We start from the raw sequence: 25,443 nt of genomic DNA, 5'->3' as shown, positions 1-25,443 counted from the left end.
AAGCCCAGGTGCAGAATAGGGCCAATGAGACTGATCTGTCTCACCGTGTGTGTGTGTATGAACAGGAGGCTACAGACTGTGCATGAGATGCTGTTAATACAGCAGCAACAGTGGAGTTAACATCTAGTGATGTACACTGGAAAATGAGAGATGAGTTAGATGGGCTAAACGAGGCAAATTTTTATTAATATCCTGCAGAGTCCAACTGAGTATACAGCCCAGTGTACAGCCCACTGGGTGTTGAAAAATCAGTTTGGCTTGCCCGACCTTAGTCTTGCATTATTTATGATTTGAACCACGCTCTCCTCCCCTGAGCACAGCCAGGATTTAACCATTTGAAAGAAGTCAGCACTCGGAGTAGCTCTAGCAGTGACGGGGTAAGGATAAAAGCCAGGAGAGGATTGCAGGGAGAGGTACTTACTGTGCATATTTCCCTTTGCCTTTGAATCGCATTTCAACTTTCTCTGCCACTCCTGTGTCTCTTATCAAGCCTCTTCTGGGTTCAAAACTAATTCACAGGGCAGGGAGGGAGCTCACTGGAGCCAGCAGCTCTACACCGCAGGTCAAACTTCGTTGTTTTCGCTCCGCTCAGCCAGCCAGAAACATGGCCCTCCCCTTGCTGATGTGCTGCGCCAGGAAAACTGGGAAGAAACTTGCAGATGGATAGGCAGGGTTTCAGCCTGCTAGCCCTCAACTAGTTAAAGCTGACGTATGCCTTTCATAGTACTTCACAGCAGCTTGGGTTGTCAAGCTCATGGCCGTCATTTGTCTCCGACCAAAATACTTATTTCACCCAGATAGTAGGGCTTCTTGTGGCTTTTGGGGAGGACCCAAGGAAAAGCCTCTTTCCGCTGGAAAGATCCACTGATCTACCCGACATGTGTTGGTTCCCCTTAGCCTACCTGTCATGGCTCTCCTCTCCTCAACACTGTAGTCCAAGGAAGCATGGGGCTGGCTCTGTTCCTGCTGATACAGATGTTGGCAGCCTGTAACCCCAGGGACTGCACAGCCCTGCATGAGTGTCTGCTGTGCCCTGGTACAACTGAGTCTCCACCTTCCTTCAGCTGCCAGGCCAGAGGCTGCTTACTGAAAGTGATGTTCCCAAACGGGCAGGTGTCCTGACACCGTTAGCTCCTTCGCCTGCGTCACATTTTCTCTGTAAGTCTCTAGGTGTTGGTCTTGGTCTCAGCTGTTATCATCTCACTGCTTGTAATGTTCTGGCGTGCAGAAGAGCAATACGTTCATTTTCAGCAGTGAAAGAATACGCTCTAGCATGGCAAACAACTCCTTACAATGAAAAGAAAGTTTCAAGTCCTGTTCGTAACACTGTCACCTCTGAGCTGATCAGCAGGCCTTGCAAATGTGATTCTTCACTTCTCTCCATTTAATTTTTCCCTCCTGCCTCAAGCAGCATTCCGTTACAAGCAGATGTGAAAGGAGCAAGGAAAGGAGCAAGGGGCAAAGTCTTACTCCCATCAGCACAATACAAGGGGGAGATCAGTGGACCACGGGAAAGTACTGACATGCAGCACCTGGAGGTAAGGGATTCACGTTCCTAGACGCAAAGCCATGGGTGCAGTGTCTTATATCCAGACTGGTGTGCAGTCTAACCCAAAGTGGTATCAGTACCACTGTTGCTGCCATGAGGTGCACAGTGCAGCAGCTGAAGGCCTCATCTATGCTGCTAGAAACCGTAGCTGTTCGGGGCTTGGGAGCTCGCTTGCCAGGGCACGCTGCTGTGACCTGGCCGCTGAATCAGCTGGGACAGAACCATGTGTATGGTAACAGAGGGCACGCTGTTCAAGCTCTTAAGTTAACCTCTTTCTTTTGTGCCCCAGGAGAATGTGCTGGTTTCTATCTCGTTTTCTCCAGTCAAAGAACTTGCTCTGCAAGCCAGCCTCTGTGTGTTTATGTTTTAACCACTGCTGACTCCAAGCCCCAGAGTATTCACTCAGTGGTTACTTGAAATGCTTAAGTGAGCTGCACCTGGAAGGAATGCAGGTACAGGAACTTTTTTCCGGGCTACAGAATATTAACTGGTGTTATTAACTGGTGTTACTGACTGGCATTTCGGTTTACATCATTCAACATCTTTGCCTCGGAAGAACAAAAACACAAATTGAATTTTGGCAATGTGAGCAAGCTCCATTCCAGAAGATGTTTATTAGCTGTCTTACCAGTCAGGGAGCAGAGAGGGGAGAGAGGCAAGCTCCTCAGAGAGGTTGCATTGTGTGCTCTTGAGCAATCCTAGAGTCATTATCTCAGGATCTCACATTTCAAATACTGTAAGAAATGGAACCATTTATTAAGAAACTGGTAGGCCACGGTCACCTTCTAATTTCTCTGTTAGGACTCTTAGAGTGGGCAAGCTTAGGGAGTCCCAGATTTGGGTGGGGGAACATTTTCCCACATCTGTAATAGATCCATTGTGACAGTGAAGACATGTCTGGGCTGCCAGTATTTTCTTGGAAATATAAGCTGAATATTCTCCTTATAGAAGTGAAGAATACTCTGTTGAAATTTACAGTCTTCCCTCTCTAATATCCTGGAGGCTGGACTCCCACAGTCCACCTTTACCGTGGCTGGCACCTTACCTTCCCACAGACCTGTGAAGACCACTACCTGACCAGAGTTTACCACGCAGTCAGGCTAATTTGAGACCCTTCCTTCTTCTTCTCCCCGCTGTTTACAAGCTGTGCATGTACAAGACATCAGAGGAAGGAAATCGGTAAAGTCGGAGAGAGAAGAAAGGAAATTAAAATCTTCAGATCCCCCAGGCTAAATCCTTTCTTGCTGACAGAGGCTGGTCTGCTGCAGGACCTGGTGGGAGCTGCTGTAAGGTGGGATGATGTGAGACTGAGTTACCTCTGGTGGAGGAGCAAGGAAAAATAGCTCAGGAGCAGGGTGAGAGTGCACTGCTGGTGGATCACTCCAGAGAGACATGGGGAGGAGGGAGAGCCTGTAGGACAAAAGCAGTGCCCCAAACGTACTGCTCTTGTTAGAGATGTGCTGGTGAACCTGAAACCTGAGAGGAACATCTGGATCTGGCTACCTGCAATGAGTACTTATCCTTGGACCTGTGCAGGTGGATCCCATTTGTCTACGCAGCAGCATAAACTACTGGGAGAAACCAGCTGTTCACCATAGCACTTTCTCAGCCTTTTAGATCTGATCTGCCACAGGCACTGAACAGCTTTGTTACGCCACTGCTAGCCACTGCCACCCCATCTGGGCACGTTCCGAATTGGTTTTGATGTAAAATTACTGTGCTTAATCCCTCCTTATTGTTCCCATCCAAGCCTATGCCCACACCATGTCTTTCCTCATCAGCTTTGGGAGAAAACATGATCATAAGGAAGGCAAGAAAGAGCAGTGGGAGCAGAAGTCCTGGCTCCTTGATTGCCGCTCTGCCACGGCTCCTGCACCAGGGATAGCAGCAGGCTGAGGGCACAGAAGAAGGCAACAGGAGCTGCCACCACGCTGCTTCATTTTCAGCCGAGGAGCTCTCCTCCTCAGGGCTAGCACAGCGATCTCTTTGTTTCCAGAGTAGGTGCAGAAGTCATCATATTTTCTTAGCACTGATTTTCATAAAGAAAGGACTTTATGGAAACCACATGTGATAGACTTGAAGACTGATGCTACCAACACCTGCCATTCCTATTTATGTCTATTTTTAGTATCTCTTCACACAATGCTGATGCAGCACAATCTCCATTCTATAATATCCTTCCTAAAAGCTGAACTTTGCCAAGAAATTTTACACAACCATATGTAGAAATAGCCAGATAAATATCCAGCAGAAATGGATGAATCCTTCTGTGTATGTTTGTGTGTCCTGAAAGGTTCTCCCTGAATTCAGCTCCCAAGGGTATGCCAGGGTCTTATGAGAAGACAGAGAAAAATTGGAGCGTGTTGGCTACCCAAACATTTGTTGATGTACAAAGTATTCCCAAGCCCCTGCTCTGCAGCTCCTCACAATGAATGACAGATTTAACTGCATGGCATTGTGCTGAACTTCTCTGTACCTGTCAATTATTTTCCCCTTGCTGTGAATGATGGACCTCTCAAGCCATTAATTTAGGACTACAAAATTTTCTGGAAGGGGTCCACACTACTTCTTCCCAGCCCAAACCCCAAATCTTGACTCCTAGCTTACGCTAATCTACATTACCCTAAATCGCAGGACTCATAAGAGTGTTACTTCTAAATTTTAAAATTTAAATGTAAGTAAAATAACCTGCACTCAAGTTACAGTGATAGTAGCAGCTTATTAATTATACGTGAATTAGACACAATCCATACAAGTGATCTGTCTCTATCTTCCTGAGAAAGCAGCTTTGGTCAGTCTTGTTAGGTATTTGTTGAAGATGGGACTAAAAAACCCCCGAGCCATTTGGATCGTCTGCCTCAGTACATCTCAGCTATGTGAGTCCCCTTTCCTGCTCCTGACAACAGAATCTCTTTTGCTCGTTACTCTCACTTTGTTGCCACAGATAATTCTACATAGCTCGTGGATATCAGCTATGGAAACCATGCCAGCTTCTCCAGAGTAGCTTTAGCTGGTAGCTTGTCACAATTCAGTGGTGACAGGAAACTGAATTTCGTCCCTGGATTCTGGAGCAAGTTAAAACACCATTTGATATTTAATGGGCCTTTGTTCTTTAACGTGTAGCTGTTGACCATTGTATTTTGGCAGCTTCTTTGGAGACACAAGCACAAGGAGGTTGTTTCTGTGGAAGGCCAGAAGTCCCAGGTTCCTGCTGCTTGTTTCTGCCATGCCGTGATGGAAGATGCTGTTGGGCCTCGCAATGCCTTGGTGAACCCAACACATGCTAGGAGCCCTTGCTTTCTAGCCAGGAACTGCTGCAAGCGTCCATTCTCTTCCTTCTAAGGCACTTTCCATCCGCTTTACTCCTTCTTCCCATATTCAGACTCCCTCAAATATCACCTGCGTCCAAGAGCACTTCTTAAGCAGCATCCAGGTGACCCAGACCCCCAGCAGCCTGCAGAGAGGCTGGTGTGGCAGCCCCATACCTCGTGTGTTACTTGCTTCTCTATCCCACCCTCAAAATCCGAGCAAACCTACTCACTTGCCTCACTCTTTCTGTCACCTGTCCCCGCCTAAGTTGCATGGTGCTGCTTCCACCCTGCTCCCCAGTTTGTGGCCTCTGAAAGGACCGGTAGGAGATGCACTTTGCAGGATGGGAACCACAGCAAACCAGAGGGCTGATCCCACCGTGCATCCCTTCCACCAAGCGGATCAGATAACAAAGAAAACCTTTCTCTCTCAGACCTGCACCCTGCAGATGGAGCGCCTGCTGCCCAGGTGCTCTCTCCTGTCATTGCTGCAGGTATAGGGGCAGGCTGCCCCATACTAAAGCTACAGCACAGTGGGATTTGGAGGCTAACGGAGAAGGAGGATTAAAGCCTCCTTCACCTGCCCAGGGAAACAGATTCTGTGCATCCCAGAGGCCACAAAACATTTGCCTTTCAAAGGCAAATTCATGCCTAAATTAGTCTCCATTATCATACACCAGATTTTGCTGCCCTTCATTACATTGTACCGGCTTCTGCTTTAATAGAGCTTTCTGAAGTGTAGCAGACTCTCCTAGCATCTCGGATGCTGGCAAGCCTCTGTTTAGTACTTCATGCCATTGGTACGTAGCGTGGTGGGAGAGATGAGTGGCTGCCCATCCCATTTGCATTGCCGCAGCCACACCAAGAAAACTGCAAGCAAAACAAACCACCTTACAGCACCAATTCCTTAACAGGCGATGGCCGTCTTCCCATAAGGTCTGAGCAAGAGACAATCACTGCCACAGACAGTGGGTGTTGCCCATGGAATTTGGAAGGATGAAATCATCACACGTCCCCCCGCCCGCTCACTTTGAGGCATTTCTGACTGGTATCATATGATGCGGTCGCCTCCAATTAGGAAGGACTGGGATCAGTGATTCAGGAGGTCACTTCCAGGCCTGCGGCTGGAAAGAGTTAGTTTGAGGTCGCCAGAGGAAGGCAACGATAATTGTTAAAAGTGGCTTAGGGCCTGGTCGTGTGTGAGGAGGGCAGGAGAGGGGAGATTCAAAGCCCAGATCCTTAACTCAGTTCGTGCGTTTTGGCAAATCCTTAAGCACGCTGTCCTTTATGTTCCCAACGAGTTTCCCTTGTCTTCGCAGCTTCTGTACGGCCCCGTGGGCTGTGTGTGCCACTGACTCAGCCTGGCTGCTGGCACTCAGTCAGGCTCAGTACACGCTAGCAGCACGTTGAGTGACACAGTTATTCGGGGACCTTAGAAGTGGCCGTTGTTACACACGGCTTTGTGTCGTTTGCACCTGGATCGAGAAGGATGTACTCGTCACTGCCCTGCCCTCCTGGAACATCTCCTGGTGGGATGCAGCAGGCACTGCTGCATCTTCTGCTCCAGCCCTCTGCAGGGCAGTTGCAGATTCAGGAGCATGCATCTACACTGCAGCTAATCGGTTGGGAAGGCTGCTTTAAGAGCCTTTACTCCTTTAAAAAAAGCAGAAGTTGAGCACTCTAATTGACTGCCGCAAAATAAAGCCCTTCTCTTCTTTCCCACATGCATGCACAATATTAAATAACATCTTCTTGTCTGAACTGGGACAGATCCCTGCGCATGCTGGGCACGCAGAGCCTCAGAAGAGCTTTCTTACACAGAGTCTATGGCCCAAAATATTTATGCACAAATATGTTTGTATGGATGTGTTTATATTCACAAGTAATTATGCAGCAGCTAGACATTTTACAGGCTTGTCCTCTCTCTGTCTCCAACAAATAGTGTCTTTAATGTCCTAATGATGTACCAGTTCAATGTTTACATCCCTTTTTACTGTGAATGTGGCTGTTTGATGTTTGACAGCAATATTTCCTGTCTCTTACCAGCAGGACCAACAACTGATTTTCATTTCCTTAAAGAAGAAACCCACATTTGTACTCTCTGAAGGCAAAAAATGTATAAAACGTGTTTTCTGAGGAGTAATTTCTGGGCATGATGTGATGCCAGTCTCGAGCCCTGATGCTGAAAATTGTTCTTCTGTAACTTATTAGTGTTAGTTCCTCCTTTGGCCTGCAGATGAGAGTGCATGTACTAATAACGCAGCAGAATAGTACATGTGGTAATATATTCAGTAATATTCAGCTTTACCCATGCATTCTTTCTCCTCTGTTTTTGTAAAGAGTTCCCCTTCTTTTTACAGTTAAGCCTGGACATATTTTTCTATTTTAAATTTTCCAATGATTTGTACAAGAGAGTATTAAATTGCTAAAGGGCATATTAAGTATTACAGCTCTGTTAAACTTGAATGAAGCAATGCAAGTCTGGAACACATTTAATAAATCTGCAGCTTGATAAGCAAACTTTCTTTGCCGAATGTGACATTCCAGTGCACTAATCAGCTGTGTGAAAGACCTGCCTCTAATTCTTTTATTCTTTTGACTTCCTCACCCAAGGACTCCAAGCAGCTGTGGGCCTCCCCTTCTCTTGGCACCATTTAGTTTAAAACCATTTCTATATCCTTCAAGGGAAGGTGTGCAGGATTGCAGCATTGCAAACTCTGAAGAACTGTCTGCACAGCCTCACTGCATTTTACATTTTCCAGCCTTTTTTTTTTTCTTTTTTTTTTTTTTAAGTTGGAGAATGAGAACATAGCATGTTCAGGTCTGAGGAGGGCTCACAGTGAGTATGTGGAAGTCATATCAAAAAAACACCTATGTCACTGACGGCGGGGGGAAGAGATTAAACTGGGCCACCCAGAATTGCTTGGGAAAGCTTGGAGATGTGACAGATTATTTTTTTTCAGTCCTTTTATTTATTTATTTACTTGTCTGAGTGCTCTTTTACTTAAAAAGATCACAGGTCATCTCCAGGGTGATGCACCTCTTTAATTTCATCCACAGAGGCACTGGCAGTTGGATTGGGCTCCATCAGAAAAAGCTTGTGAAATGTGAGATCATTACAGTGGTGACGTACGGTGGCAAATTATTTTAGATGGATGGTAACCATTCTAGACGTCTTCCTGTTGTGCTTGAGGTTCTGCTGGTGCTGTGTCCCACCACTGCGCCTGTCCATCCTGCTCGCCGTACCTTCTCATCCCGCAGAACTTCAGGACGCAGCCTGCTTTCTGGGTGCTACACTTAGGTTTACGCTATTATGTGAATTCAGGAGGAAACATTATGAAACCTACTTCAAAATAGATCTCACCCCTTATGAAGAGCCTGTATAAACTCTCAGATCTGGTGATAACAGGGTAAAGAAAAAACTCCAGGCATCTATGATGAAAGCTTCTGCTTTCTCATATCATCCTTATTATAGTCAACACTTCTTGCCTGGAATAGCATCTTGCACAGCCCCGGACTTGCTCCTGACCCTAAACTGAAAGGGGAGGCAGAGCACGTTCAGTGCTATGTTGCTGCAGTGCTCCTGGAGAGCTGCTGACACTCGTGTTGGTCAGAGCAGCGCCTGGGGCAGGTCAGTGAGCTGAGCAATTTTTCTATGAGGTTTAATTAATTACTCTGTTTAACATCCCCTTTTGCAATGTCTCGAAGCAGCTTCATTGTAAGTGATGTGAAGAGTGACAAATAAAATGCGTGCACACAATTTTCATGTCCCTCCAGCCAGCAGTGCTCCAGAAAACAGAAGCACTTTTCCTCACAGAAGCCTGGCTGTTTGAAGATGCTCGGAGGGCTGATACTGCAGAGCTGGAGAGCTCCAGAGGTCTCTGTCAAGTCTTTCAAGGCCATTAGGAGAGCAAACACGAAGACCACTGCCCGGGGGCACATTGTGGTGCAGTCGTGTCTGCAAAGCCTCTTGGTTCCTCCTCAGCAGGCTGTAACAGGACGATGTCTCACTGCTGTCACCCACTTGACCGCCTGCCCATCCCTGTGTCACTGTATCCACACACTGCCTGGGCACCCAGCTTCATGTGCAGGAGGAGCCGGGGAACACGAGAGGGGGATAGATATGCAAAGGGGGTGACGGGGTTGGCCATGGCCTTTTATCCTGGAGGAGGGAAGAGCAAATGGTGACGAAGGAGCACTGGGTGCAGGATTGATGGTTGAGTCCTTGAGCTCAGTGAGAGGAAACCGCGTGTCCTTCTCCTTTAACGTCGGCGTACAGTAAATGGTCCCCATGCTCTGTGCCAGCCTGGCAGGACAGAAAAAGAAGGCTGGTCTATGTGAAGAGGGCAAGTACTGTATTGACAGCGGGAGCACAAGGCTCCTCATGCTTTCCTGATGACACGTTTCAACCCAGATCGAGCTCTTTAGGAGCGAGATGCCTCATGCGTCACAGCCCTCAAATCCTTGGCCTCCGCGCTGAGACTGCCACCGGGAATGCCAGCTATGACGGTGGGTTTATTTTCACCAGACTGAATGGACTTCCCTCTCATTCCACAGAGAGCACGAGACAGCTGTAAGTCAGCAGCAGCTCTTCCTTGGAGAGGGGCCCGAGGCAGAAGGCTTCAACCACCTCATCCCTCCGTGCCCGCGTCCCGACCGAAATAGCCAGCGGGGAGCCACGGCCGGGCGCGCCCCGGGTAACGCCCGCACCCACCGGCTGCTGCCGGGGACGGGGGCCGGGGGCAGGCTCCCGGAGCTCGGGCAGAGCCGGGGTCCCACCGCCGGGCTCCCCCGCTCCTCCGCCCGGCTCCCGAGGCCGGCTGCCCGCCCTCCAGGCCCCGGCCCCAGCCTCGGCCTCGGCCCGGGCCCGGCCCCATCGCCGCGCCTGCGGCTCCCCCTAGCGCCCGGCGGGGCGGCACCTGCCCGCGGCCCGCAGGCAGCCGGGCCTTGCCCTTTTTCATCGTTATTTTTTTCCGAGGGAAAAGCGGTAATCCGCCAGGGCTGCGGCTCGGGAGGCTGGGAGCACCGCATGTCTGAGCAGGGAGCAGCGCTGCCTTGCTGGATGTTTTGTGGTTATTCTGTAAATAAATAGCCCCCACACAAATAAAACCCAAGGGGAGCCAAGGGAGAAAGGAAGACGTTTGCTCGCTTCCCCCCATCCCATTACAGAAGATATTTTCCCCAAAACAAGATGCTGGGCTGGGGGGAGGTGACATAAACATGCAGCCTGTGACAGCTCGGGCTGCGCCTGGCGGAGCACAGCTCTGCTCTGAGGTCCTCCAGGTACGGGAGCAAGGGGCTGCAGCAGCAGGAGGGAGGTAAAAACCTCCCCAGAGAAAAGTGAATCGGCCTGGAGGCTCCCTAGGCTTTAGCACTTTGTTTTGGAGAAGCAGAGGGCACGGGGTTGGGACTAAGAGGTGAGAGAAAACCTTTAAACAAAGCTGATATTGGCCGGTTGCTAGAATAAAGCTTGAAACAATGCAATAGGCGGCCTTGCTTCCTTTTATAAATCTGCGGTATCAGTTTGCACCAGCAGTGGCCTTTGCTGAAGGGAGCTGAATGAAGAAACGCCCGTCTCTGCTCCACTTCGCTCAGGCTGGCTCCAGGACATGAAAGCTGGTGAGGTTTTTTTTAAGTAGCATCACCGGGACCCATCACTACTTCTGGACCGGGGCTGAATTCTTTCCCTGCTGCTCTGTGCTCCTGACTTTTATCAGGCGAAGGCTTTTCAGGAAGTGTGCCTACAGCAGCAGCAGCATGGAGAGTGGAGCCAGAGAGGCTGCGACTGCCTTTCTGTGAGCTCTGGTATGGATGCCCAGCCCTTTAACACCTGCCTGGGGAGTATCTTCCCTCGGTGCCCTTTGCACAGAGCCCTGCTCCTTCCACCTCACCCAGCAACCCAACACGTGCTCACTGCCTCACCGCAGTGCTACACAGGGACACATCGCTATGTGTGCCAGCCCCGTTTTTGCTCCACTCGATTTTTTCAGGCTGCAGCGCCCTTTGTGGAGGCACCTCCGTGCCAACTCCATTGGCCCTGGTCAAACAGCAGTAACCATTACACAGTCTCCCAGCCTGAAGCAACAGCTAATGCAGTGCTTCCCCAGGGGTGAGCTACCCAGCCCCAGTAGCTTCCAGTGCAGTTTTTGGGGTTTGTTCATGCCATTTCTATTCTTAAATGCAAACAGGAATGATGAGTAAGTAATAGTTTTCAACTTATTGGGCTAAAGCAAACTGCTTTTGGAGGTACAGGCTGGAAAAATAATGGATACTTTGGTTTTGTTGGGCTTACTTTTTTTTTTTTATAAGAGGCTGTTTCATCTAAACTGAAATGACTAGCAAGCGCTGGAGGGGAGGGAAGAAAGAAAAGCTAGCAACACGCCAAGGATCGAGGCATGTAACCTGGTCCTTCTCAGCAAGAGGCTCCCACAGCTTAACCTGCACTCGCCCTCCTCTTGCATAAGGATTCTTCTGCATAAAAAAGGATTTTTTTTGGCTCATTACAGATGCTGGAAAAGGGAGGTGGAAGCCTTGGGCAAACCAGGTGGTTTGGAGCTCCTCAGGGCACTTGCTGCTGGAGCCAGTGGGAGCAGAGGGGCAAGTTTTCTGCTCTCTCTGAACGAGGCCCTGGCTTCGGAGGCTGCGTGTAAATAAAGCAACCACTGAAAAGCATCTGAGCCTGCGAAGCCAGGCTCTACCACAGCTATTGTGATCCGCGTTGTTCAGGAATTCTACAAAACGGCACCAATCCTAATAAAAGTTTTGCAGAGTAGATAAATACTACGCTCCAGCCCTTGCAGCGAGGGAGAGGGAAAGCTTTAAGCAATTAGGCCAGGCCACACAGCGATTCGGCAGCCGGCCGGGCTGCCAGCTGCGCGGGGCTCCCGAGGCAGCCGTGCCTCTGTGTGCTCCTCTGTGCCTGGGACAGCAGTGTGACCCACACCGCGACCCACAGCGTGACCCACATCGCAGCCTGGGGAGGGGTACTGCAGGACCACATGCATTTTTTAGGGAAGAAAGGGTCTGACCTTGCTCACCTTAGCGAGGAGAAGCAGCTCACCTAAAAGATGCAGGCTGGGAGTTAAATGTGTTTTCCCTGTTTGCTCTCCCCCTGGACTTTCTGGATTGCTCTGGTAAGGTTTCCTATCTATTTTGCACTTTTCTATCTGTTTTGCAGGGAAGTTAGAAGCTCTTAGCTTTGGTCAGAGCTGGTCTTGGCCAAGGTTTTGCTGCTGCCTCTGTTCCTTTTCCTATGATGAGAACAGAGAAACTGGGCTGTTCTTGTCTTCCTCACAGGAGCTGGCTGCTATTGCACTCTACCTATGCTGTACAGAAACGCTTTAGGCCCCTTTGGCGTGACTGGTACATGCACATGCGGGATTGGAGCAAGCTTCAGAAAAGCCTCCTTCCCCCAGGCAGAAAGAGGACATTTGCTTTCCTGTCAGAGAAGCAAAAGCTTTTCCTTTGTCTCAGAAGACATTGTTTTGGAAAATCAGAGCTGACTACATCATAATTCCATCCCCTTCTCCCAGTTTTTGAGTGATAAGACATGCACGATGCTGCTTGACACTGTGATATTTATAAGACAAAGTAGAGGTCAAATTTGCTGAATGGTTTCCAAATTCCAGTGAGGTTTATCACAAAGAGCCCCATGCACGGACCGAAGTGGCGTGACTGACAAGGCCAGGATTGTGTGGAGTCACTCAAAAGCCCAGTTTCCAGCCAGCACTGATGGGCCACATCACGTTCACTGGGGCAAAACCTGCTGGAAAGTTTCAGCTATGTGGAGAATTTGGGGAGTTTTCACAGCGAAGTTTCTGGACAAGAAACCCCATTGTGAGGAGCTCAGTTTCATGCTCTGAGGAGCAGTGCTGTCCTCCATCTGCACGCTCCTGCCTGGGCCTGGAGAGGAACAGCCCGGAGCTCAGCCCCCATGCGGCGGGCAGGCAGGAGGCTGCTGTCCTCGCTGGATGCCTCCAGCCTCCCTGGAAGAGAGGCGCTGCCGGGCTCCGCTTGCCAGCTTTCTGTCCTGAGAAGTGCGGGAAGAAAGGTTTTTCCCACAGCAAGTGCTGACAGGACTAGCACAGAGTTGTCCAAAGGAGATTTGGCAGAAATGCCCACCAGCTAGCTACAGCGAAGAAACTGGCTCCGTCTCCCTCTCTCCCCTCAGACACCGGCCTCCAGGGCTGCTGCGGACACCGAGAGCCTGTTCTTGTGTCTGAGGCCTGACGCTGCTGAGACTTTTTTGCACCCTGGTGCTCTCACCTGCCAGCGCATTTCAGCCTCCCGGCCCCAAGCCAAAGGGGGTGGATTTGGCATTGCTAAGCCTCAGTTATTTCAACAGAGGCAGGCCATGACTAGCCCCAGTACTCAGAGCAGAAACGGGAGCAGGGGTGAAGCTGACACCTCCAGGGTGGGCTCAACCTCAACATCTTTGCCCCGGTATCAAAGTTTAGGCCAAGGCTCAGCAGCTCTCGCTCCTCCACAAAGCACTCAGACAGAGGGGCTGGGATTACGTCCAGGCTTGTTCACTCTCCCTGAAGATGCTCCCAGAAGACACAGGCAAAGCTCCAACAACGCGCTCTGCTGAGGCACCGTGGTAAGGCAGGGAGGAGATGAGGGAAAGCGCCGTGTCTGTCAGCTGAGAGGCATACGCCTTGCCTGGCAGCTGGAGAAGCTGTCTTGCCTGGGGATACTCCACGCCAAACCAACGGCACGATGGGCAGAGTGGGGGCTGTCCTTTCACTCTGTGCTGGTGTTGGTTGCTGAGCAGGAAGGCATCGCACCATGGTCTGGGCTTCTAAGCGCTATTGGAAACAGAAGGAAAAATTGGTTTAGACTACGTATGCAAACAGATTTGATGACTTTTCAGGTAGGCTACTTTTCAGGAGAAAAAGTGACCATACTCTTGCAAATGGTTAAATTTGCAAGATGTGACTTCATCCACCCATCCATCCCCGTATCTTTCCCTATTACTGCAGGATTGCCTTTCACAAACATAAAACTGATGTATAGCCACTCCATTTCTACAGGTGTCTGTTGTGTAACCAAGTAAGATAGGAAATAACTTTTGTCCCCAAAGGACGTAAAAGATCTGATGAATGGCTAAAAAGTCATTCCTATTTGGGCTGTTACCTGAAAAGTTTGGAAGTTTCAAGGAAAAGATAAAGGGAACTAAAAATTTTCACATAACTTGTTTTGTCTTCTTATATCTAGGGCCAGTGTTAGAGCAGGAAAGAAGGGTAAAGGGTTAAGACACTTGACTAAATTGTAATCGGTGTCTTCTTCACAACCGTGCTGCGCAATGTTGGGAATATCACTTACCCACTTGCTGTATCCGTTCCCAGTGTATGAAATGGGGATAACAGCACTTCTTTACCTCCACTGTGGATCAAAAGGATAAAGGTATTAATCATTTTCCAAGACGCTCAGACAATATTGTTAGTGCAGAAGTACCCTACACAGACTGACTTTGGGAAATATACCAAAGTCTATGGTTTGTTCAAATGCAAAACAAATGGAGAAAGCAAAAATAAGAAAGGCTTGCAGCTCTTCAGGGAGGCATGGGTGCCTCATTGTCACTTCTTCAGCAAATCTCTTCAGCGTGATCTTATGAATCTTGTCTTCTTTGGGGAATCAGGGAAGAGACTAGCAACTGTGTAGTTGGTCTCCCCTTCCTCCTTCCCTTCCTGAGTTTACTACCACACAAGCCAGACTGGAGGTGCCCAAAGGAGAGATCCCCATGTGCCATGGGAAGCCGTGCTCTGGACTTTCTTTCTTGCATCTGGCATGGGCTGGAACAGCCTCTGTTTCTTTCCTGCACCTGATCTGGAGACGATCATGAGTTCAAAACTGGGAGATGTCATTGGCCTTTGCTATCTGACTCTACTCCCGCGAGCCCTGAGGTTATCTACAGTCTCCTGCATTGTCCTGGCATCTGAAAACTGTGGCAATGCCTTCCTTTGTGGCACTGTACCTGAGTATTACGCAGCTTGCTAGCAGCACTGCTGCACTTATCAGCTTATCAGCAGCACTCAGCCTGGAGAGAGGGGTGCTGAAGGATCAAACCCTTGTATCAGATCAGTTCCTGCACGTCAGATACACGTACAGGCTGTGTGCTCTGCCAAGCTTTTTAGGTAGGGTAGCAATCTGGAAGTGCATGGGAAAAGCTGAAAGAGTGCTAACTAAATACAAGCACATATGAAGCAGCATTTTATTTTAAACCATGGTCTCAAGTTCTCCAGATGAGCCAAAGACAAAATGAGAGTGAATTTGTGTAACACTTCTGCTGGATGCTCTGTGTCATCCTAGTGTTTAGACCACCGTACTTAACAGCATTGCCTCCACGTACTCCTGCTTTTCACAGCACTAATTCCCCCCCAGTCTAGCAGATTTCTTTGACATTCTCCTTTCTGCCCATCTGATACGAGGAAGGGAGCTGAAGGATGGTGAAAGTCTGAATAAAACACACTCCTACCATGCCTCGCTGACACCAGTGTTATTACTTACCCTTACATGACAGCTAAATTCGTCCACAATCAGTTAAATGCAAAAACAGACTTGCATTCTTCCTTTATGTACTCAGAAAAGGAAATCCACATGTTTATATTCAAAATCCACATCCAAATATACCATTGGTGAGATCTTACCATTTTCCAGCATCTGAAAGGCCGAATACATGTTTGCAGAAAATCCCGCCCCCCCCTTTCCCAACCCGCTGTTGCCCCCAGAGCAACCTTCCACCCTGCCTCCAGGCTCCCGAAGTGTGGCAGCCCCACGCACTCTGCCACGACACGACTGCTGTGGCATGCATGGACAAACTGAAGAAAAGATACGTGAGTTTTTCAGTTGGAAGTGAGACATTAGCAGCTGATTTATGCTGGCTGAGGAGCTGAGATGTAGCTTTCAACCTTCAGCACAAGATCCCTTCCATCTATGCCTAACCTTTTGCCTTTTTTCTCCGGTGTCTGTTTGTCACCAAGCTGTCTTCCAGCACGCTTCACCTCCGTGCATCTAAGCCAAGCCTAATTCTGCAAACGCTCCCTTGGGACACTACACTGTAACAACAGAAGTGGTCCCAGCAACGCCACTGGGCAGGCATTTTCAAGCATCTTACCAGATGCTCTTCATTTTTCACATGGAGTCTGGTTATAGAGGTCTATACATAACAAGGCTCAGTTCTTTTTTTCTGGTCTTGGCTCATGCGAGCAGATTGATCGACATTGTTTTATATATTTGCTCAAATCTTTGCAATAAAGGCTGAAACCTTAAAAATAAAACAAAGAATGGTGCAGTATTGTATTACAGTCTTGTTGCTCTCAAAAATGCTGCTGCTGTCGTTTTAGGCTATGGTCTACTGTCACAGATGTTCCCTTTCTTAAAATGGAGGAAAAGTTCAGAGCACCATCACCCTTAACTTGGAATTACAGAGCTTTATTTTTTAATAAGATGGGGAGTTCTGTTCTCTGGCAGACCATGCATTTTCATTTGATAAAGAGGGTCTACGTTGGCATGCAGTGTGGTTTCCTTTGTTAGGCAAAAAATGTACCTTTATATTGAATATTTGTCTTTATTACATCAAATATTGAAAGGAGGACGAGTTCAATGGCTGACATCCACAGATGTGTTCTCCAGTGTTTTAAATTTGTAATTTTGTTTTGTGTCTTTATGACACTATGTACCGGTGGTAAAGAATCATTTACAAATTGAAATACCTCAAATATACCACTGACTTTACGTACCTTGAGTTCTGCTGAGCTACTTCTCTGGGTAAGTAGAGAACACTTTAGATACTCTGATTTAGCCATACACCATCAGAACAATTTATGTGGAAGAGAGGTGAATTAAACAGGAACAAAGAAATGCACCATTTGTCACCGTCATTGAAACTTAAAACTAAGATTTATTTTTTTTTCCAGAATGCTGCATTTTAACAATGGTTGATTCTTTAGTGTGAAAGCACTGATGTTTTGCTTACATTATAACATTGCTTTGGACTTCTGGAGCTTTTCAGCCTGGCCATCAAATACCACGTCTAGTAAAATGCTGTGTATGGGAACCAAGCTGTTTCCCTTCTACATAAAACTTCTTTCTAATTAAGCAGCCATAAGGCAGATGACACAAAGTATTTCGGGGAACTTACTGCATGTATCTCAGGTGAGCAAAATAATTCTGCTTTCAATCTCACACCTCCAGGCGGTTCTGGACACAGAAAATAACCCAGGAACAACCTGCCCCAACCTCTCTGCTGAAGTTTGACCTTTAGATAATAAACTGTGCCGTATAAAATCCTGTTCCGCCTGGTGCCATTCCGACATGTCCCCATAGCCAGTACACCCAGGCAAGAAAACTAGTGTAAGCAATTAGATTATAGTGCTATGAAGAAATGTACAAGTTTTATTTTTAAACATGGCTGGGCTGAAAAATATTCGTATGGCTTATTTATCTTTCAGGAGATGGTAGTGAATAAGTTAAAGAATATTTCATCCCAAAACATACGCTGCTTTCATTGATAGCTAAGCTAATGTACACATAAGTTTTCTTATTTTCAGAAATGTCAAGCACCCACCTTTTTCCCCCACAAAGATTTACAAGTACATGCATGGCACTTCCTCCAAAGCTGTCGTGGGCTAAAGGCTTAAAAACAATGGTTTTTTTTTTTTTTTTTCTTGAATAAGAAAAATTCATCAGACCAAAATATAATCATTTAAATCAACTTCTTCCTGAGAAACTTAGAATTTGGAATGTGCTGAAAAGTTTCAATAAATAAGTCAAAGATTAACCAGCTTAAAACGTACCTTTTAACAATTACGTAAAATATATTTAATGACAGACAAATAAGCTGTAGGACCAGGAATCTTAGATGCTATGTGCCAGATAAATTTATGAAGTACCATTCGAGGAGGAGAGGCCAGGTTGATTGTTAAGAAAAATACAACAACGTTAAAACCTAGCAAGTAAATTGTTTAACAGTTTTTGTATTTAGGTTACAAGTAGTGATGGCTGAAGATACCATTAAATAAACAGATAAAAATAGACTTTACAGTAAGCGGCAGTGAACTTGCAGGAAGGGTGAATGTGTTAAGTGACTGATTATTCTGTTACAATGTTGGCAAAAAGGATTCAAACAGAACTTCTGAAAGGTGAGAATATTAATTTTCTTTCCAAAATATAACAATTCCACAGTGTGTAAACTAATCATTACTCTTTCAATGTAATTTCATAGAAACCACTTAAAATATACAATGCAGCAGATTCATATTTTAGCTAACATGTTAGTTGTTATCTGTGCCATTTTCAACTTTCTTTAACGCGCTCCCTCATGGCAGCGCATTGCTACCACCAACCTGGGATGTTAATCATGAGAACAGAGTCTTCTACGTAGCATTTTCTGTAAATAAACATCTTGTTTTAACACGATTACAATTCTTTATTCTTGTTCTCTGCATGTAGGTACGGTAAAGACTGACTGCTGATGAAGACAGGCCATAATGGGTATTGGCTCTCAGCAGGCTCAGGGCAGAGGAAGCCCTTGAAAAGCACATTCGAGCTTAGCCTGAGTTCATGTGCCTCGTCCATCACAAAATAACTTTTGCTGTTAGTTCAAACCGAAGGATTACCTTGCAGACAGCAGGCGTGCTGCTGAGACAGCCGCAGGATAGGAAGCCAATAGTGCCTGGGAGATGTTTGAGAGGGCACGAGCTGGACACAGGTGCTTTACTCCAGAAGTGTTACTCATGATGCAGTTCTTCAGCTGTGCTCTGGGACAGGAATTTATTGCTATTATCCTCTACTGGTTTAGTTTCCTCTGGGCCTAAGGGTGCACGAGAGGCCAAGGCCTCACTGAGAACCCCTAGGTCCCCCTGTTCTGCTGTGGAGCAGGGTGGCTCTGCCCATTGCTGTGTGCAGGTCTGTTGGTTCTGCACCTGCAGCCCAGGCAGTTCATCACTGGGAACCCCGGGGACACCTGCCTTAAAGACAACAGCGTGTTGCATATGGGAGCTATTCCTACTTCTCCTCCCAGCCAACACTACTCCACTTCACAGTGTTTGCTGCTAATACTTGCAGTGATCAGCAAGGGCAGGCTTGCACAGTGCCTCTCTTAACAATGTGTCGTTGAACTGGCTTTGGTTTTACAGAGCATAGCTTTTTCTTTTCTTTGTTTTATCATTCTGAAGTATTTCAACTAGAGAAGTGGAGTGTCTCCATATTGTTAATTTTACTTCTAGCCATACTAATAGCAGATGTCTGCTGTTTGCACTGTTGTGGCAGCTGTGCTGTGCTTCAGACACGAACAATTAAATTCTGTGATCATAGAAACATCGTTTATGTTGAATCGGAGCTCCATACCATTTAAGTTTTTTTATTGAGTGACTTTTTCTGTATCTCTTTGGATTTCTGATCCATAATAAAAATACAAATCTACAAATACTCTCCCTGAACATAAAAAAACACACTGCACCTTTTCCTTCAGAGTCTAATAGAAACGTACTCAGCTGCAAGAAGCAAAACTCTGCAGTTTGCATAACCCTGCCCCACAGACTCTTCATTCTTGCAATTCACTGACCTGGTAACTTTTTCCGCTCTATGAACTAGAAGGGCTTACCAAAAACATCTAGTTCCTGTAACTTGCCTTATGACCAGCCGCATTAATTTGCCAGAATAGTAGACTTGCTCCTCCCACACTGAGCAATTCAGAAGCCATTATCTAACCCACTCTTGAGCCTGTTATCCTTGGATGTGCACACACGGCAAAGGCTCTGACTGCATCACTGGAATACCAGTGCTCTCTGGGCAGAGAGAGGCACTCTTCCCAAATGGCTCACTGCCTCCTCATTTCCGTAGTTAATGCCGCAGTATTATGCAATGAAGACTTGTTTCTGGAGAAAGAGAGAGATGAGAATCTGTAAAATTCACCTTGAAATACTGCCTAATCTACTCTTTTATGTTTTGCAGATGCCCAGGGGACTGTTGTGTACTCCAAAAGTTATTTTGTGATAGACAGTAGATACTTCTCTCTTGAAATATGCTATAGCAAGGAATCTATGGAGCCAGCACAGTACAGTAACATCAAACCCACAAAATCAGGCACCTCCCGATTGCCCCAACATGTGGGAACGTTCTGTTTCGTTCTGTTTTAAATGCTGCTGCGCATTAACTCAGTTCCTTAAAGAATTACTTTAATAATAATTAAAAAATCTTAAGAAAGCTGGAGGGGTAACCAGAAGAGAAAGGATAGCTCTTCCATCCATCACCTTTTATAGATATCCTCTAGCCACTTTTCATCATCTTCTTCCTCATCGTCTATTGGTTCTTCTGTTTCCAGGGGAGAAGGAATGAAGAACTCCGGTCTGGGACGTGGTTTCCTGATATGAGACTTCAGTCCAAACTTGCGCTTTAGCAGGTGGAACTGTTCTTTGACATAGTAATAAAACTCATATTCATATCTCATGCGTTGGTAGAGGATCTGTATTGCTTCTGGAGAGGGGACGGTCTTTTTCACTGTCACAGTCAGATTGCCAAGTTTCCTATGTTCTGTAAAGAAAATAAGCCACATGGTGGGTACTGATTAATGAGACCACCTAAACTTTTTTTTTTTCGTTAACATTAAGACTTGACTGTACTGCATTACTGGCACAAATGACCTAAATCTGCCTCCTTAATAACGTAAATACTCTTAGTGATTTGAAGTTAGACTTGTATGTTTAAATATGGCTAGTTCATGCATAGTATTTGGCATTGCAGATAGTCGTTGAGGACCTTAACAGGCAATGGTTATCTGCAAATACAAATCGGGTCACACCAATTATGAGCAAAAACTACATTTAGGGAAATACACATAGTACCTAATTGTGTGCTAATCTTGCTTAGCTTTGGAGATTTTTCCTGATGCATGTGAAATATATATCCGACACACAGCTGAGCTGAACTAATCATTTACTTCCCATGTGACATAGTATGTAGTGTTGCAGTTGTGCTTTATTACTGTTCAAACCTAAGCAGATATGTATCAATCTGAATCCATCTCAGGCTAGCACCGTTGCATCAATAGATGACACCTCAAGACTGAATGAGCCTGTTGACTTTGTCATCTTGACGTACATATTAATTACACTAGTCCATCTTCCTGTTGTGTCCTGGGACTGGAAGATTTCAGTATGTTTCTCTTCATCTGATAACTTTTGCATTGCTTAACTGAAATAAAACACAATTACTGCTGATAAAGATTTAGCAAAAGTACTGTATTGCCTCTCTCTTTGCCTCCTCTATCAATAGATTAGTCTAACATTGGAGATTAATGTATTTGAATAAGGTGCAAAGTAAGCCACTTCAAGCATCCATTTCGCTGTTTTCTACCAGATGGCAACAGGCTGCTGGACTATCCCAAGTATTTTCTTCTTCTCCAATACAGAAATGTAACTGAAGGTCAACTGCGAAGAAGAGGAGAACAATAACCTCTGGGAGTACTGACCCCCCTACTACAACTGTCTTATGGAGAAGTGGAGATGAATGTTACAGTGATGAAGCAGTAGACTCCGTAATTAATCAGGTTTTCTGAAACCTCAGTGCTCCAATCCAGCAAAGTTCATGTGTTACTTTTACGTGAAGTGACACCCATAGAAATGATCCTAATAGCCTTAGAATACCCCTTGGTCCAGACAAGGCAAGATGAATGGGACTTGCCATGTAAGCAAAGAGCAAGACAGTAAGACACAAGACAGCAAGTGCTGCTGGGCTGGAAATTCTCCTATTCTTTTGGCTTTATCATGTGAACACGTCTGGTGCAGAAGAAAAAAATTTTATCCGAAAGAGGTATTTTCCCTCTCATTTTTGATCACCAGTTATAGCACAGTAATTTGTAATGGATATGATACAAAAAGAGAACAGGTTGACTAGCCTACCAAACGTAACGTTGTTACAAATCACAAAAAAAAATATTTAAACATTGATTTTATTTTGCATCTGTACTTTTAATTCCTCTAAAGGAATAATGGTTTTAATTATTTGCTGACACTTAAAACATGCTGTTCTGTAACTAAATGGAGCTTTTACACCAAACTTCATAATTTTTAACACTGAGATATCTTTACTCATATATCTAAATAATTAACCAGCTTATTGTACTGAGTTTTTGTTCTTTAATTACAACAGTAATGGTGACATGCTCTATACTTACTGACTGTTCACGGTTTGTCAATTTGTATAGTTTTAGTTAGGAGTAAAACTATTAAAATACACAGAAGTTGACTTTAAAAACAATCAAGGGGGTGATCTTTAATATGCTGTCTAGCTAAGAAAAAGCTTAAAGGAAGGCTCATGAAATATTTGCATTTAAAACTGGCATTAGCATAAAAAGCTAACGAATGGGGTCAAGACCTTACTCTCTTCTCCACTGCCTACATCCATAGACTGAAATAGACTAACAAAGGTCTCATGTTTTTAAATTCTTAATCAGTTGTTCACGTTGTCATTGATGGGCATTAGACGAATGCGCTCAAGGGAGGACACTGAACTCAGTCTGTCCTTGAAAGAAAGCAAGAGCTGTCTTATGATGATTTAGCACTTCAAAAAATTCCTCATTCTGGTGCTTAGTTGGTAGCTTCCACCAGCTTTGCAGTCTGGTTTTCTTTACAAACTCAGCAGCAAATATACACTACTAAATATTTCATTTATTAAGTTCAAGCCTTTATACTGCTTGCCAACTGCATTTTTATTTTACGTAGGTTATTTCTGTTACAGAAAACACCATTTACATCGCTGGAGAAAGCTCTTTATTTATACGGTCCCTCCAGGACTCTAACCGGGAAAAGCCACTTCTTAAGGCACCAGCTCCCTTTGGTGGCTGCTCCTTCCAGCAGAGAGAGGCACTTGTGTTCGGCCCAGGAGTGCTGCCAACGATGACAAGGTGAAAAGAGCTGGGCTGTTTTCTTGGGGGGTGACCAGCACAGGGTGGGACCAGCCAAAGGGTGGCTTACTGGTGCTGTGCCAGGCCGGGAGCAGCCTGCCAGCACCAGCTCGGCCAAGGAGCCAGGTGCTGCATGCCACCCTCGCAGGCAGGCACCGCCGGGGGAGAGCCAGCGAGCAGCTAAATACACTCGAGCTGAATTTGCCTGAGCTTTGCAATTGCAGTAAGCATGAAATAGAGGATTCCTGGACGTATGCAATTATTTTTTGCTCTATGAACGTACCTATGTGCATATATTGATATACACAGACAGACAGAAATGCACATGCTCTGAAAGGAGCAATGTATATTTTCTGTCTCCTTTCAGTTTGCCTCTCAGTGTAACTATTAGAAACTACAGTGCATAATTAGCTGTGAGATGCTGCTTGTCAGACAGGGCTAGTTGGGACTGCAGGCGTAGCATTTTGATAAAACAAGTTTACTTTTTTTTTTTTTTTACACTTGAATTTTATTTAGACTGGTTTGTAATCTTAAATAACACTTGTAAGGCTCTTTAATACAAATATGAATAAAATCATAGAACTGCCCCTTGAAGTCACCTTAACCACTTCTCCTCATCGTATAAGCAAGATGGAAAAATTATGTAGATTTGGCTTAAAGCCAAAATAACAATCTGCATATGCTACATAAACCCAGCTGTCCCACCAAAGGACCCCATTTTATGACCTTTGAGACAGCTAACCATATGGAGGGCAACAAACTACACCATTTACTTTTTAGGGTTATTTTTTTAAACTGTGTTTGCTTTGGCGTTCTTTTAAATTACTAAAAAGAATGTACTATACAGCAACCAAACCTCCCAGTACTGCCTGCTCACGCCTTGAATTAACGTGGTGAAGACTAAATTGATACACAGATATGGGTGAAGAAAATTAAATTCTTCTGGGTTACCAGGTGATTAATATTTACTGTTACTTTCTCCACTTTCACTTCTCCTTTCTTCTTTTTTTAATTAAGAAATCTGACATTACTCACTGCAGTAATCCAAACTGTAGGGGAAGGAGTTTTTTTTTTTTTTTTTTACATTTTGTGGCTTGAAAAACCTTGGATTGCCATATTTAGACAAAACGATCCTAAAGACTACCTCCAAAGAGAATTTATGAGTTGTGCTTTCTCCCGCGAGGTGCGCGCTCCCCAGCTTTACTCCCAGCTAAGCAGAGCTGTGGGGAGTCGAGCGGCCTCGGGGGCCAGGCCAGGCCATGCACACCAGGCCTGGCCAGCTGTGGGTGAGCAGAAGGTGGAAAAACTCTGCCCTGAGCTCTGCTGCTCTAGGACTGAGCGAACACGATGGTTGTCAAAGATAGAGCAAACTCATTTCCTGCAGCTACGCAGGGAGGCCCCCCGTCTCAGCCGCACGCAGCTGAGCTGCAGCACATACCTACTTCTCCACGGTTTTAAATGGAAAGAAATGAGTGTCGCTGTGGTTGGACGTGACGTACGAACCACCGAGGGCCTCTGCTTGATGTGCCACTCAAACAATCGGTGCGGTGCTAAAAGAGGACTCTGGTGGCTGTGTGAGGAGTGATCTCCCCTCAGAGTATTTAACTGCAGCTCAGCTGAACATTTTCAGGCACCGCTTTTTCAGACTTAACTTTTTAGCTGGGCTCTTGATGGGCATCAGGGAAATGATGTTTTTGGGAAAGCAGAGGAAATGCCGCTGTGTTTGGCCTTTCCCTCGGGCAGGGCCTGCTCCTGGGCCGGGTGGAGGAGGCAGGCAGGGGCCTGCGGCCCCACCGAGCTGGGGCGGTGCAGACCTCTCCGAGTCACTGGCTGAGGTGACGTGTACTAAAACACGAAGCTGATGAAAAAAATAGGCAGTAATTTGTCCCACAGCATCTACTAGCTCTGTCTGAAATACACTGAATCCCACTTATAAACCTCCTTATTGCTTGTATGCACCGGGGAGCAGAAACAGAAGTTAGCTCTCTTCCTCTCAGTTAATCTCATTAACAAAATAAGGTGTAACATTTAACAACATTTAGATAAAGATTAAACATTTGTGTGCATACCGAGGACAGTTATGCTAAGCTCACTAGCAATACTTGCTTTGTTTCAGTATTTTTATCTTAATTACTGTGTTTCCTTCATGGCACGAGACAATTCCCAACTCCAGAGGATTAGAAAGAAAACTCTAGCACACTGGCACACAGTAATGGCCCATCTCTTAATTGTCAGGTAGGGATCTCTCTGAAAATACAGCTATCTGGAGGTATGGGAACACCCAAAACTTCACAGACCTTTGGTCCTAGGCAAATCTGATGTCCTTATTATCAAGCAGGGATCTTGGGAGCAAATACACTAGATTGTAATTAGTGCAGACACTGCAAAATGGCTGTCAATGACAGCGTCTGAACTAGATGGGACTATCACAGCAGTTCTGTTTCTACTTTGTTACCACTACAATGTATAAGGAAACCTAAGGGAAGAATAATATCGCTGTTAACCTAATATAATTTTATAATTTTATTAACAGTAACATGGACAAGCTGCAGGGAGCTCAGAGAATGATAACCTAGCAGAGAGAAATGGAGGAATGCCAAAAAAGAGATTAGCCAGGAACAGCTCACAGAGGCATTCTGAAAGACACATAATCAAACAATTACTAATGCTGAAGGATATAA

General features: G+C 45.9%; 1 protein-coding gene across 3 annotated transcripts in view; it reads right to left on the bottom strand.

Moving 5' to 3' along the window:
• The window catches only part of UST (uronyl 2-sulfotransferase), a 182,022-nt gene that overhangs the window by 3,595 nt on the left and 152,984 nt on the right, over positions 1 to 25,443 (bottom strand). Inside the window, exons 8-10 of one of the 3 annotated variants that reach the window (XM_066994179.1) lie at positions 20,112 to 20,391; positions 14,182 to 14,241; positions 422 to 13,664 (exon numbers count right to left, since the gene is read on the bottom strand). In XM_066994179.1, the coding sequence (XP_066850280.1) occupies positions 13,658 to 13,664; positions 14,182 to 14,241; positions 20,112 to 20,391 (347 nt within the window). In that variant the 3' untranslated portion in view covers positions 422 to 13,657. Of the gene's footprint in view, positions 1 to 421; positions 13,665 to 14,181; positions 14,242 to 16,739; positions 20,392 to 25,443 lie in introns of those variants that run through there. The other 2 variants (XM_066994180.1, XM_066994181.1) reach the window with 2 other exon arrangements.

The sequence above is a fragment of the Anser cygnoides genome, chromosome 3, assembly GCF_040182565.1.
Source record: "Anser cygnoides isolate HZ-2024a breed goose chromosome 3, Taihu_goose_T2T_genome, whole genome shotgun sequence".
Taxonomy (NCBI): Eukaryota; Metazoa; Chordata; class Aves; order Anseriformes; family Anatidae; genus Anser; species Anser cygnoides.
The sequence above is the reverse complement of the archived record's forward strand: the minus strand, read 5'-3'. Positions and strand labels throughout refer to the sequence as shown.